Raw genomic sequence first — 14,942 nt, 5'->3', positions numbered from 1 at the left:
TGATCATAGATCAAAATAAATTTATGGTTAAGATAACCTATAGATACATCTATTAAATTTCTAACTTTACAAAATAATTAAATGGAAAATACTTTAAATAAAAAAAGAGTAATAATGCAAAAGTCAAGAAAAAAAAACGTGAAAAATCACTACAAATATCTTTTAAAGGCGGGTCATGTCATGTCATGACAGTGATGTTGAATAAGCAGAAGAGAAATTGAACGAGGAAATACAGTAGACACACTGGAAGCGTGTGCACGGCCCCCTGACACACATCGACTCGTTAAAATAACAACATAATGGCTAATTTAGCGATAATAAGCGCGAACCGTATCGTTCAAATTAGCGTCGAAGGTGAGACGAGAACGATAAAGAGGGGCATCCGAGGAACAAGAAAAAAAAGGAGAAGAGAAAACCAGACTGGCTTATGTGTCACAAGTTACCACGTTGTTCTCTCAATGTCCACCTCCTGCCATCTCGTGACAATTTTATAAAACACTTATCTTAGTCAGGACTGTACTTTGATTTTTACTTCTGATCGTTATTTCTGATTTCTTTTTACAATAAATAAAAAATATATTTAATTAATCACAAAATTCAAATATTTGTTATAAATATTAATATTATATAATACAACTTGTTATACATATTTTCTTTTTTGTCAATAATGAAATTATAAATTTTATTAAAAATTGTAACACGTAAAATTCTATTTCAATCGATTTAATGATAATTGTATAACATAACATGAAAAACTAAAACTCTATCTAAAATAACAATGGAAGCAGTAAATGAAAAGATAGAAACATAGTCATATATAATCTTGTCGACTATAATACAGTGATTGAGATCAACGACCTTCGACAAAAACATTTACAATGGCTATTGTACAAATGAAATAATCTCAATCGCATTTTGTATTATTGATTTTCATCAAGACTACATAACGGAACAATTCTCATAGTTAATCAACATTGTTGCTATTTTTTTAAAAATATTACATAAACTTCTCTAAATATAATTATTATTATTTCTAAATATATTATATATGTTATTACATTATATTATATCATATATATATATATGATGATTTTTATATAGATTCCTGAAATCAAGGTCGCATATCGCATTATAAAAATAAAGTTGCTTTCCACGTTCAACAAATGGCAACTTGCCAAAATAGAAAACGGCCTCGAACAAATGCTATTCAAATCCAAAAATATTAACCACAGAAAAAAATAACTACAAAAGGAAATTGTAATTGAAATTTATCATTAATTTCGTTTCAAATAATGATAATTAATAATACAAAATAATATAATATCAACAATCTATTTATATTTCAAATAATTACATCCTACATAAAATAATATAATAATTATGACAATATATAATTATTATGAAATATAATTACTATCAACTGTTTTCTACATTGCTAATATTACAACACAGTTATATAAAATAACTTAGATATTTTTATCTCTAGTCATTGATTATATACTTTTAATAGAAAGGAATTAAAAAGTAGTTTGATTCTACATTTTCTAGGGGATTTTATTGCTTGTTATTTCCTTTTTTCCTATAGGATGGCTATCATTACTATATTTGAACCTTGACATATATCTATAAACTTTCTAAAGAGAAACTAACTAATCACACAAAAATATTTAGCTATATTTATATAGACATATATTACAATATTTTAAATATTTATAATAGAATTCTGTATCAAATATCTACAAATAGATAACCTATGGTTTTTTAATGAGATAGAACTGTACAAATAAAAATATATATTATAGAAAATATATATTTATTGTTATTGATATAACAAAGATCTATAAGCTTTAATATCGTATAGTAAGAAAACGTATTCTAATATAATATAAAATATCTTCTGCATTTATGCATATGAGTCGGCTAATTGCTTATGCATTAATCACTGTATATTAATGTGTACTAATAATGTTCCAGAAGTGAAAAAACAAATATATTCTATTAAGTATACTATACTAAAACCACATGTATATTATTTTTCGAAATAGTATGATCGAAAGAAAAAATACAAGTCAATCCATAATTCATTTGATCTCATAGATCGTATTTCTATTGCTGTCAACGAAAAATCATACTTTGCAGATATAATAACACGCACGTGTTTCACGCAAATTCATGTGATTATATAATAAATTCACTGTTAAAAAGTGTCATTTATAAAAAAGGAATATTATAAATGAATAGAAGTTTAAAAAGAGATTAAATAGGTTAATGGATTTTAACGAATTTAACAAATGCATATTTTATATCTTTTAAATATTTATGCAAAAAAGATTATATTAACATTATCTTTTGATTCTAAAATGCATCAATGAAAAACATCAATGAAAAATGACTATTCAAGGGCGTGGTTTACCGGTCAGTATGACGTCTGAACACGACGCGTGGCCTGTCGTCGAATGAAGCGCGCGAATACAATTAGTAACGATCGCAAGTTCAATGAATTAATCGATAATACAGAAAAATCATACATAACAAATTTAATTTGAATATTTTTTATTTAAGTACCCTACACTTGCATTGTCATCGAAACCATGTTGAATATATATATATAGATAAAAAAATCAAAAAATGTTACTGACCTCGGTTGCTAGCTTTCCTTTCGACGCCATCTTGACAACAATGATGGCTGTCGGTCGATGTTCCGACTACCTGCTGCACGCGCTACACTTGCGATGATCAAATGAATCCTGCGATTATATACGATATACACTAATATTCAATCGCAAGCACACCTGAACTGAACTCGAACACGTTCACTTTCGTCGGATTAGAATAAATTATATGCGAACACAATTTCGTAACGATGTTTCATGCAACTGTACCGAAATACTGTGCTGACGTCACGGCACGAAGCTTCTTTTCATACTACACGTAGTACGAGTACGAGTTTACAAGCGATACGAAGGCACCCCGACTCATCACAATCATGCCCCTCCACTTTGAACGACCGATACAAGTTCCTTTCACTCACTCACTCTATAATTATAATACGTAATTCTTTCCCCTTCTTATGACATATCATACACTCTCACTCTATCTATTACGTTCTCGCAAAAGCAATACTCGTATAGTTATCCTTTTTCATTATGAATAACCTTTCTTTATTTATAATACATTGATATTCGCACATTAAAATTATATAGAACTATGTACATTGTTTGCTTTTATTCCCGAATTATCGATAATTATTGGAAAAATAGTTAATAATTTCGTCATTTCCGTATAAAATTCATATATACCTTGTTGTACATGAATTAACAAAAGAATTCATGAGATTGAGGTTAGGTGCTAGCTAGAAATCGTCACGACCCTTTCTGTTTCTTTCTTCATTGAGGTTTCATCGGGGTGAAGGGAAATTCACTTTAATTTAAAGCGAATTAACCTTCCTGCACACTTTTGCCCTCACTGATCTTCCTTAGTTAAGTGCGGTCAAACGTCACATTCTTTTTACGAATTTTAAACCGCACGGAAACGCGCCATACTATAATATAAATATCGAACGATTATATCGATCGGTAAAAATGATACTCGATCTACTCGATAAATTGCTGCAGAAAATTGTTTTCGAGATTACTAAGAAGTAATCTTGTGAAGATAGATTCGTAAAATAATCAAATTATTTTGTGAGTGTCACAGTCGATTTGTTTAACATAGAATTAAAGTGTCACCTACATTTCGAGTTTGATTGTCTGTTCATTTTCTGCTCACGCAGCTATGTTACGAACATTATTCGCAATATAATAGGATTGTATCGATATTATAAATATTGAATGCTAAACTGTAAATGGATAGAATGGGTGAGTTTCATATAATATATTCCATTGCTAACATTAAATTTGAAATCTGAAAAATTATTACGATTAATTTTAAAAAAATTAAATATTTCTGAAAATATTTTTAAAGTACAGAAATCTACATAGCCATCTGTAATGCTTTAAGAAGACTCATTAATTTTCTATATAATATGATCTCAGCACGCGTACATGCAAATATTCAGTCATTTTTCATCCGATACATTACCATCGGATGTTTTAAGAGAAAACATTCGTGTAGAAAGAAGCTTCACTCAAGAAGTTAAGCATGCAAAGCTCGCATTTCCTTGCATTTGTATATTCTATCTCTTTCTTTCTTCTCCGTCAATACTTTTCATCATATCGCGTTGTCTCATTCGCTCTCTTTGCAAGATTACACAAACATATATATACATTGAGATATACTTTAAAGGCATCTGTGTGTGACATTGCGCGCGACCTGTTTATTTTCGGGCTGGTTCTCATATGCGAGGCACGCCTAGACTCCTGAATCATTATTGACAAACCTTTGGTGGAATCGGTATTATACGTACACGTGCTATAAAGTAGAAGATATGAGAGAACAAAGATGGAAATAGAGAATAAGACAGAAGGACAAAAGAAATATGTACGAAGAAGAGAATGCGAATCCCATGTAGTCTTGCGTGGGTCGGTAAATCCATTTCGCTCTTATGTTCCCTTTTTAGCGGCCGATTCGAACGGAATCAGTGATGGCTATAAAACGGAAGCAACCATAGAAATTTTCTTTTCTTCTTCTTTTTGAATACATGGTATGTTTTACATGATATGTATTTGCTACATTCACACAAACGGTAATATTATTTCTATTTTATCTTACATATTGATTCATTCATGTGAACGTAGAAATATATAGGAACAAAAAAGATCAATTGCTCAAACTTATAAACAAACAATTGACGCGAAATGCATATTGTCTATATAAAAAAGACTATGGACTATGACTATGAACTTATCAGTTAATATCATTATATCTATTAATATCTATTAATAATCAATCAACTAATTTGATTAAATTTATTGAAGTTGATATTTCGTTGTTACCTTTTAAATCATTCATTCAAAGATATAAAATTAGAGAATGTTCTTCTTCTTTTTTATTTTTAAACGAGAAATTATTCAAACACTTGAACGTATAATTAATTAATTTTAAACATATATTTCTTTAACAGCTTGAAGATTAGTAAAATTTCTATCTTTTAAATAATAGATTGTTTATAAATTATAAGTGAAATAAAGAAAAAATAATTGATAATCCACAGAGCAAAATTTCGAACAAAATTATCCAATATATCCAATGAATATTCAATAAATTTCCATCAGAATGAGCAACTACACAAGGCTTTATCATAATAGAAAATTCTTTCTCGACGCAATTTCGATCATAATTTACTTAATAATGGAATCAAATAATAATATACACACAAACTATTATTTCTCTTTAAAAATTTGTTACGTTCAGGAATTTTTATCTATTAATTTTAATATAGTTTTAATTTTATTTTTTTTAATTCTACTTGTTTTCTCTTTTAATTCTTGACAATTGTTCATAGTAAGAGTGTGTTTAAATATGTCACTAGATATCTTTCAGAGCGACCCGGTCGATCGTTGTGCAGGGATGTGGGTCAGGCATACGCCCGAACCCCCTGGATTTTCATCTCGTCCCTTTCTCCGATAAACATAGGTTTGTAATGCGTAATTCTGACGCAACATCATTTGTCTCCTATCTTATAAAATTCAATAATCCATTCAAATATTTATTTCAGAATTTTCTCTGGAATCCTCGGAACTTTTCACAAAAAAATTTTCTTTATGACGGTCATTATCTAAACTCGATTATGTCTACTTATCTTGAAAATAGGAAAATAAATTTCATCTGTCATAAAAGTGCAATTAGGTAACTTAAGATCCTCGTTAAAAACTTTTTAATTTTATAATCATGTTACTTTATCGCTATCTTTTTCGTGTTATTATAATATTATTAATATTAATATAATTTTTAAAAAGCGAATATTAATTTCAAAAAGTATGCAATCGATAAATATTGAAAAGGCCAATGAAAAATATTGATATTCATTATTATTTTACTTATTTAATATTTTATTATAATAATTCATAAATAACATACAATCATATCGTAAAATCACGATCATAACCATATTTTAAACATTTTAGTCGACAACTTTAGCTGGGATCTTGAAACATACTTGAGAATTGTTATTTTCGTCAACAAGAGATAATTGGATGGTCAAAGCGACTTTTGGATAGCTTTTCAGAACTGGCATCTTAAGGTAATAAGTAGCTGCTTGTCCATTTTGCAATGGGCACTGTCCGCTCACCAGATTCTTGCAAGCGTTTTGTTCTGGGAGTGGGTATTGCAAGTGGCTGTTTCCTAGGTCAACATCTACTACGGGTTTCAGAGTTTTCGTGTTTGCAACTGTAACAAATTATTAAATAGAAAATAACATACAATTTAATCATGACATGAATATATTTATAACACGATATGCTGTGTCATGTCTTGTTAAATTTAAATTAATTGTACTGTTTGACGTATCTGTTTCATTATACTATTACATATTCCACTTTATATTTTTGCATATATAATAAAAAAGATATTAGAATTTGTTTTAATTGTTACATAACATGTATGAATTTGTCTTTCATTATTTTATAATAGTTATAGATTTTATTTTAATATTTATAAACTGTATTTTTACTTACCAGCCTTAAAGTCAACGTTAGCCTCAACGTTAGTTCCTCTAACCAAATTGCAAGGTAGATTATCGCAACCTAAAATCTTCACATTCGTTGGGGCTGGTTTACCGTCGCAGGGCACATAAGCTTGCATCGAGTTGGCGATGAAGAGCACCGCAAATATGTAAACTGCAAACATAAGTGTGTATACTTCATTAAGGATTATAAGGACTATAATTAAGTAATAGAATAGAAATATAAATTTGAAATAGAATTTTTCTGAAATTCCAAAAAAAATTCTATTCTCTTTGAATATCTCTATCAATTTATCATTTCAAACTCTTATTAAATTAATATCTCTTAAGATAATATTTCTATAGCTTTGAACATTATCAAATTTTCTAGATGCTTACAATATATAAAATATTAAAATTAATAGTAATTTCTTTTATTTAAAATTAAATAATATTTAAAAAAAACTAATGAAAATTTATTATTTTATTAGTGTTCAGAAACTAATTAATACATACCATAGGTGAGGATTGCCATTTTGGATTGCTACTTCTTTCGTGTTCAAAGTAACTGAAAATCATTGGATTGCGGGTAGGTATTTATTGGCGGTTACTATCTAATCGAATCAAACATCAAAAATGATTATCATTGACAACCTTTGAAAACACTTCAAAAACACACCTGACATCCAAAGTACTATGTCTGCGACATATTTTATCGATAAAAATTTTGTAAGGTAATAAAGCAATATTTGTGTTCATTCAATCAAGTAAAATCTATCCTTTATTTCTTCTCTGATAATCACGATTATCATTGCAGGTGGCAGCTGTGAAAACTAAATCTTTGTGTACTTTACTATCATGCCACATTGACTTTTTGTTTTAAGTAATTACTATTTTATCGATATAATTTTTAGATCACAGGTATTAATTGGATTCGAATTTGCTCGTTTTTAATTAAGAAAAACTATCCCATATTAAATTTCTTTTAATTTAAATAAACACAAAATACATTTCTAAATTTCTTCTAAATATTTCTGTTATATATATAAGATAAGAAAGAAAAGAAGAAAAATAATTCAAAATTCCAAGTTAAATGAATTATTTATTTATAAAAAAATTATTTATTTCATTTAATACATAACAATTTTATTTTTATTTATTTTTTATCTATAAAAAATTTTTCTCTTTATACAAATATAAATATAGAAATTCTCGATTGAACTTTTAATTTAACTTTTAGATCAATTTTTTGCAATCCATGGAACTTGTTCAATCATTAACATTTTTTTTCGTCCATAAAGGGCCTTGCACAAATTTCTGGACCAGTCTATCTCGCAAACAGATCGGCGAGATTATAAACAAAGAGTGATAAATGAAATATCGCCACGATTCGTTCCTAAATTGAAATTTAAAAAAATTAGCCACATATGAGATAAAAGAACGTAACGCTGATTAAAAAAATTCAAGACTTTACACACGACTGATTTTTTCTATCAGCCAAGCTCAGGTGTTTCGATGCAGGTGTTAAACGAAATGAAAAATGGCATTACATCATAAAGATGTTTATCAAAATCAACAAGATAAGTAGTATAAATTTTAGCCTTAGTAATTTCATAATCATACGATTCAGTCAACGAAAAACCTACACTCATGTATACTATTCCATTCGTTTAACACAGTAACATATTTTATATTTTATTATAATTATTTGTAATTAACGTTAGATTGTTAAATTGCGTTAATTTTTTAATTGTTCAAAATTTCATTCAATAGACGTACTTGTAAATTGGCGATGGATATTTATCTAAGAGAGCACCTTCGAAAGTCTCGTAGACACCCGAGTCCTGTAGCTTTTTTAAACTCGTATTTTGTCCCACAGAAGTGAAATATTGCGAATACCTGTTGAAATAATCACCGTAGAACGTTTTCGCCTCCTCGGACATCGATCTTCTCATCGTCTCGAAATGTTCAACTTGTCGTGCTAATATATTGCTCTCATTTACGAACGAACCTATGCGAGGTAAGTAATTATTCTCTCTAACAATAATTTGTAAAAATTATTCACATATAACACATATTAAAAAATATTTCAGAGAAACAGAACAGAGTTTATCAAAAAATATATCTAGAGATAATTCTTTTACAACGAACGAAATTGCTAGATAAAATATCATTGTAAATATAAAAATCATGATAATAAAAGGATGGAAAAATATTATTTGCATAAAATTGTTCTATTCCTATTATTTTTTATAGTTTAATTTCAATGAATCATCCTTTGATTACGGACCAGGGATAAGGCAAACGACCTTGATGCCATGTTTCTTCAACTCCATCCTAATAGCAGTGGCCCAAGCGTTGAGGGCAGCTTTTGTCCCACTGTAAGCTGCTACTCCCGGAATCGGTTGGATGTTACAGTGGCTCGAGATTACGATAATCCGGCTGAAGTGGGCGCGAATCATCGGCATCAGTTCTTGAGTGATTCTCATAGTGCCCAGCAAATTTACTTCTACTTGATTTCTAAGCTGCTCGTCTGTTTGCCATTCGAATTCGCCGAAGATCATTACCGCCGCATTATTGATCAAACATCGTAAGACTAAAACCAGTATTCTCATGTGATCGTTTATCTTTTTCCCTTTTTTGAATTCATATTTTCAATTGTTCAATTATTCTCTTATCTTTGATTTAAGTACATATATATCGACTAGACACAGAATGTTCATGTTATCAATTCTTCTAAATATATTTTTTTAAATGATACATTTATGAAAAGAATAGCTTTCAAACAAAATTATTATTAATATTGTGAAATTTTTCTATTTTTTTCATAAAACATTTATCTAAAAAATATTAAGAATTAATAACTTGAATATCTTGTATGCATATATATATATATATATATATATATATATGATTATATTTTAACGCAAATAAAATTTACCTAAATTATTTTGTGTTAAGATTGTTCGAACAGAGTTCGCGAAATTTTCAATACTCTTAATGTTCGTTACATCCAAAGGATAAACGAGCACGTTTTCGTTTTCTAATTGTTTAGCTCCGGGTCCATCGATTTGTAATACACTAGCGATTACAATTGCCCCAAGCTGCCGACAATGCAGAGCCAGACTATATCCCAATCCTGAATCGCAACCAGTCACAATAATAGCGTGATTTGAGAATATTTTATCCCGAGATTTAAAACAGCAATATAAGTAAGTAGCACCTGAAAAATTATTTTAAATGTTTTTTTTTTCAAATCATAATAGCATCGATAATTGAGAATTTGATGATAATATTATATTCTTTATTAAATGTTTACAATATTTAAATGTTTATCAATTAAATATATTAAACGATTTAATAACAGTACGTTGTATTGAATTAACTAACTTTCCCGCTGATGACGCATATTGATAAATACAATCTACCGGTAAATAGATAAGGGATAATAAAATTAGAAACGTAAAGTCAAGTATTATTCATATTTCAAAGATATATCTGATATAAATCTCATCTTTAATTTCTATTATGATATAAAAATATTAGTAATAGAGTATTCTTTTATGAAAATTATACATCATTAGTAGTAAAACATAATTGATCTTTGTTTAAATTACAAAATTCTTACCGATACCACATAAAGAAATCGTTGATGCCAAATATTTGTATCCCTTGTTCCACAAATAAAAAAGAGTAATCGAAGTTGTTATATCAGTTATAAATATTGTAGAATATGTTTTAATATACTTTATAAATCGCATTTTAAAACTATCAGTCGTAATTCGCCCCAAAGATAACACTAATCTTCCAACTTGTTGATTGAAAATTTGTCTACTTTTTATTTATATGTACAAAATCTTTTTCAAAGTTAAAAAAAAAAGATGAAAACTAAAAATAATACACTTGATATATTAACAAGAAATATAAATAAAACATTGATATATTACATGTAAAGTATCTATGAAAAAAGTTAAAATTGAAATTCTAATTTTTTATTAATACTTATTTATAACGGAAATAAATAAGGAATGTTTCCGTTTTAAATGAAATATACGATTTGATAATTAAATTATAAATTTTTCACAATATAAAAATCACTTGATCACTCCGCATTATTAGAATATAGAATAATAATAAACACGTGAAACGAAACGATAGTATCCTCGTCTTGATCGCAAATGGCTGCTATGGGACGTGAAAAGAAAGAAAACAAAACATCCCCACTCTTCTACTGTAGTTCACAGTGATTCTTTTAAAATTCGAAAGAAAATTTATAAAATTTGTGCAATTTCTAAACAAAATAACAATTATTTAAGCGTGATATAATATTTCTATTTATTACAAAAGTAAAGATATTTTTTTCGTTTTTTTTTTTTGTATAAAGTATTTTTCTTTAATATAAAATTAATTCAATATATCAGTTTGATCTGTTAAGAGACTTTAATATTTCATGAACATTCTCTCTTGGATTTATCACGAGATTTTCATTTAAATTGTAAAAATGTCAAATCACGCATGAATAAAAGAAATAGGATAAATTTTTTTTGCTATAATTTTGTTCTATAATAAAAATATTATTAAAAACAACTGAAAGGATTTCTTATTTCAATATATGTATTCCTACTCCTTTTAACAAAATTGAAAATATTAGAATTAATATTGGAGAACAGTCAGTTTAATTACATTATAATGTTATTTTAAAATAAATGTAATAACATAAATAATAAAATTGTGTTTCTGATTAAAACCGCTATCACAATAAAATCTTTTCTGGATATAGCTTAATTCTATTGACGGCAATAGTATCGGGAATATAAGAGCTATTTTCGCTTAATCTTCGCGCACGATGATATAAAAAACTGATTCATATAATCACAAAACTTTTTGTAAATTTATAAGTCTTTACAGATCGAAATATACAGCTTAATATTAAGGCATACTTTACACAAAAATTAACAGATATTAAGGCTAGCAATACATTATATCTTATGTTAATTATTCTTTCAGAATGAAATTATAAAACAATGAATACATTATTCGTTCGACTATAGTCGTTATTCCATTATTTTACAAGCTTCAGTTATTGCTTCCACACATATTATATGCTTCATTTATATTATATTCTCATAGTTTTTTTAAATTTTGATTTTAAAAAAATTAGAGAATATTAAATACCAGCAGATTTATCGGCGACTAAAATATTAGGATCCGCATGAAGATCGTAACTTGGATCGCCATCTGTAGCCATCCTTCCGAGCCATGAAAAGAGAATTAATATTCCAATAAAAGCTAATATACCCATGATACCTAGCACTGCATATCTCTTGTACAATGGTCCAGGTGAGTTTCTACGCCGTGTTGGTGGACTAACTATCAATTTCCACCATCTTAAGAACCATTCAATGGCAGATTTTCTTCTATATTTATTTTCATCATGATCAAAGGATATTTCTTTTGGATCATCATAAGCTTCACAAACTTTCCTTGATGTTGGTTGTGATAATCCCATAGATGAATCAATATTTACAATTGAATAGGGTGGCCCAACTTTTTGATTATTTAAATGCACATTATTTATATTAGTATGAACTGAATTAACATTGCTACCAGAACGTGATGTAGTTGTTGATGGTGATGAAGTTGTATGATTTTGATACGATGTAGTTTCAATTCTTAATGAAGGATGCTCTTGTTCTGGTTTTTGTTCCCTATCTTCACTGAGCTAAAAATAATTTTTAATAAATTGATATACTGTTTATTTATCTTTAATACATATATAATCTTTAATATATCTTTAATACACGTATAATTATATAAATAAATAAAATACATACCAAAGGTAAACCTAAACCAGCACGTGCCCAATTTACACCTGCTAATTTTTCTCTTAATACATCTGCTACAGGAGATACTAATTTTGAATCTGGAAATATGCGTTCTTTACAAGTTGGACATGTGTATCCTGCTGGTGCAGTAGTTGCTGGTAATTCTCTGGCATACTTATCCAAACATGTCCAATGATACATATGATAACATGTTAATCGTACACAATCTCCTTCACTTAAATTTACTGAACATAATGTACAAATTGGATTATAATCATGATCATGAAGCCATAAAATATATGATTGAACAATACACTGAAAAAAAATATAAATATTTATAAATATCATAAAAAAAAACGAAAAAATTAAATTACTTATAAATTAATTAAGTTTATGTGTATTAATTTTATATTTATGATTTTTTTTATTAAAATAAGTTCATTATAAATTATTTCTTAATTACGTAATATATATTATTTATAATTATATATTGAATAATAGTATATAATACCTTTGGATGATTTGTGACCATACAATGTTCACAAACATTGACACGGTGTTCAAAACAAAATAAGTTTGTAACTCTTCTTTTCGGACACTTGCACAATCCCATAGTTATAATAAAATAACGTATTTATAACGTTAAATAAATTATAACAATTCGGTAAAAGACTAGGTAATTAAAAATACTTTTACAAACATGTATTTTCACATGACATATCGTGGCCTTACAAAAATTTAAGCTACTTATATGATGCGGCTTCCATATTTCGATAGCCACGTCGTCTGACATTTCATGCAAATATAGATAAATGAACCAATAAGAATCTTCTATTTGAACGTCAAATGAACATATGTACATGACATAAATACATATTCTTCCTACAAATTTTTTAATAATAATTTATATATATATATATATATATATATATAAAAAATATCATTTATAAAAATAATATCAACAAAGGAAATTCTTTTTCAAGTTCCAAAAATTATCTTTATTATTTCATAATATTCTAATATCTAATATATAACATAATAAAATAACAATAATTATTAAAAAAATAATAATAATCAAAATATAAATATGTTTAAAGTATAATATTCATTATTCTTTATAATAATCTTAAATTAATTAAAAACATATTGAGTATTTACATAGCGAAGTATCGAACAGATCTAACTTTTAATGAAATTTTATTTTTCATATTCCAAAATCGCGTAAAAAAATCAGAATATTTAAAATGCCCTCAATGATTATAATTATTAAAATTGAAAATCAATAGATTTTAAAAATTCTTTTAATTATTTCATAAATATTCTAATGCGTCATTGTGCATTGAATTGTATTTAAAGGTATTTATAGATCTTTTGTTAATTACAAATAATAAATAAATTTATATATGAATTGAATTATTCATGAATTAAAAATTATATAACTATGGCATTTTTTGTTAAAACACAATGGAAATAATATGTAATTTGTGGAATATATGTAAGAATAAGATGTAGATATAATATATAAAAACTGAATTAAATTAAATAGATAAATTGAATAAATAAATAGATTAAAATTTTTAGTTAATAATAGGCAAGAAAAAACAAAATTAATTGAGAATAATATTAAAATAATAAAAGAATCTTAATATCTTCGAACTATAAAAACCCTTTAAATATTAAAATGGCTATATTGTATCGAATCATAAAATGTTTAGAAAAAAATATATTATCAGTAGGACGAAATAGAAATATTACATTATCTGCAACAAGTCATATCAAAGAAAGTAAGTAATATTAAATAGAGAGAATTATTAAAATAAAATAATATATATTTCATGATTTCATGATTTCTAACCTATATTTTTAAATTTCATAGTAATCGAAAAGAAAGAAGGAAACACTTTAACTATCGAAGCTATAATAAAATCAGATAAAAATGATGAACGATTTTTAAAACCTAAAAATGGAGCATGTCCTATTTGTTCGTCTGGTCTTAATATTAAACATACAGTGAGACTTTGATAATTTATTGCATATGCAATATTTTGCCTGTTATATATTTTAATATTTTAATATTTTAATATTTTAGGATGTTCTCATTCTAAATCAATTTGTTACATCGGATGGCTGTATATTGCCACGTAGAATTACAGGTCTTTGTGAAGTACAACAAAAAAGAATTAGTTCATTAATCCAAATGGCTCAATATGCAGGTTATTATATTAATTATAAATAAGTTTAAAATATAATAATTATATAATTTGTAAAAAATAGAATAATTCATTTATTTATTAGGACTAATGCAAAGGAGAGCTCCTAATGGTGGTCTACTTCATCCTTTACAAAGAAGGAAATGGAAAAAATTTAATAGCTATTATGATGAAAAAACTATTAAAGCTAGATATGTGTAATAATTAATTGTTAATAATAAATTATAGAAATTATAAAAAATGATTTAATTATTATATTTTAAATAATAATATGATTTTTATTATTACATTTTAAATTACGTATTT

The 14,942-nt window shown here is 26.8% G+C and overlaps 5 protein-coding genes and 1 long non-coding RNA gene across 20 annotated transcripts in view; 2 read left to right on the top strand and 4 right to left on the bottom strand.

Moving 5' to 3' along the window:
- Positions 1–4,352, bottom strand: part of LOC107997582 (sodium/potassium-transporting ATPase subunit alpha) — a 116,066-nt gene extending 111,714 nt beyond the window's left edge. For all 7 annotated transcript variants that reach the window (XM_062074745.1, XM_062074743.1, XM_062074744.1 and 4 more), the window contains exon 1: positions 2,640–4,352. In XM_062074745.1, coding sequence (XP_061930729.1) covers positions 2,640–2,669 — 30 coding nt within the window. In that variant the 5' untranslated portion in view covers positions 2,670–4,352. The remainder of the gene's footprint in view (positions 1–2,639) is intronic.
- The window catches only part of LOC114577512 (uncharacterized), a 48,849-nt gene extending 36,525 nt beyond the window's left edge, over positions 1–12,324 (top strand). Inside the window, exons 2-7 of one of the 7 annotated variants that reach the window (XR_009829656.1) lie at positions 5,471–5,574; positions 5,657–7,335; positions 7,419–7,484; positions 7,903–8,621; positions 8,695–8,776; positions 8,858–12,324. This is a non-coding gene — a long non-coding RNA (uncharacterized LOC114577512). Of the gene's footprint in view, positions 1–4,558; positions 5,575–5,656; positions 8,622–8,694; positions 8,777–8,857 lie in introns of all 7 variants that reach the window. The other 6 variants (XR_009829657.1, XR_009829653.1, XR_009829658.1 and 3 more) reach the window with 6 other exon arrangements.
- LOC107997586 (NPC intracellular cholesterol transporter 2) lies at positions 5,967–7,255 on the bottom strand. Its single transcript, XM_017056283.3, has 3 exons — positions 7,118–7,255; positions 6,615–6,776; positions 5,967–6,327 (listed from the first exon to the last, which is right to left on the bottom strand). Exons 1-3 carry the CDS (start codon positions 7,134–7,136, stop codon positions 6,062–6,064), a joined length of 447 nt encoding a protein of 148 aa, XP_016911772.1. The 5' UTR covers positions 7,137–7,255; the 3' UTR covers positions 5,967–6,061.
- On the bottom strand, positions 7,684–10,364 carry LOC107997583 (estradiol 17-beta-dehydrogenase 2). Its single transcript, XM_017056276.3, has 5 exons — positions 10,230–10,364; positions 9,543–9,824; positions 8,892–9,197; positions 8,381–8,612; positions 7,684–7,997 (listed from the first exon to the last, which is right to left on the bottom strand). Exons 1-5 carry the CDS (start codon positions 10,360–10,362, stop codon positions 7,871–7,873), a joined length of 1,080 nt encoding a protein of 359 aa, XP_016911765.2. The 5' UTR covers positions 10,363–10,364; the 3' UTR covers positions 7,684–7,870.
- LOC107997584 (zinc finger protein-like 1) lies at positions 10,080–13,079 on the bottom strand. Its single transcript, XM_017056277.2, has 3 exons — positions 12,938–13,079; positions 12,436–12,741; positions 10,080–12,323 (listed from the first exon to the last, which is right to left on the bottom strand). The coding sequence occupies exons 1-3, from the start codon at positions 13,037–13,039 to the stop codon at positions 11,769–11,771; spliced, it is 963 nt and encodes a 320-aa protein (XP_016911766.1). The 5' UTR covers positions 13,040–13,079; the 3' UTR covers positions 10,080–11,768.
- A 211-nt stretch (positions 13,080–13,290) lies between these two features.
- LOC107997575 (large ribosomal subunit protein mL66) lies at positions 13,291–14,877 on the top strand. 3 transcript variants are annotated; one of them, XM_062074770.1, is made up of 5 exons: positions 13,575–13,782; positions 14,008–14,210; positions 14,303–14,436; positions 14,516–14,639; positions 14,722–14,877. In XM_062074770.1, the coding sequence occupies exons 2-5, from the start codon at positions 14,108–14,110 to the stop codon at positions 14,835–14,837; spliced, it is 477 nt and encodes a 158-aa protein (XP_061930754.1). In that variant the 5' UTR covers positions 13,575–13,782; positions 14,008–14,107; the 3' UTR covers positions 14,838–14,877. The 3 variants fall into 3 exon arrangements, with proteins under 3 accessions (XP_061930755.1, XP_061930754.1, XP_061930753.1); XM_062074769.1 differs by having other exon boundaries at positions 13,575–13,921; XM_062074771.1 differs by having other exon boundaries at positions 13,291–14,210.
- The last annotated feature ends 65 nt before the right edge of the window (positions 14,878–14,942 follow it).

Source organism: Apis cerana, linkage group LG5 (assembly GCF_029169275.1).
Source record: "Apis cerana isolate GH-2021 linkage group LG5, AcerK_1.0, whole genome shotgun sequence".
Taxonomy (NCBI): domain Eukaryota; kingdom Metazoa; phylum Arthropoda; class Insecta; order Hymenoptera; family Apidae; genus Apis; species Apis cerana.
Note: the sequence above shows the minus strand (reverse complement) of the source record. Positions and strands in the feature narration are given on the sequence as shown.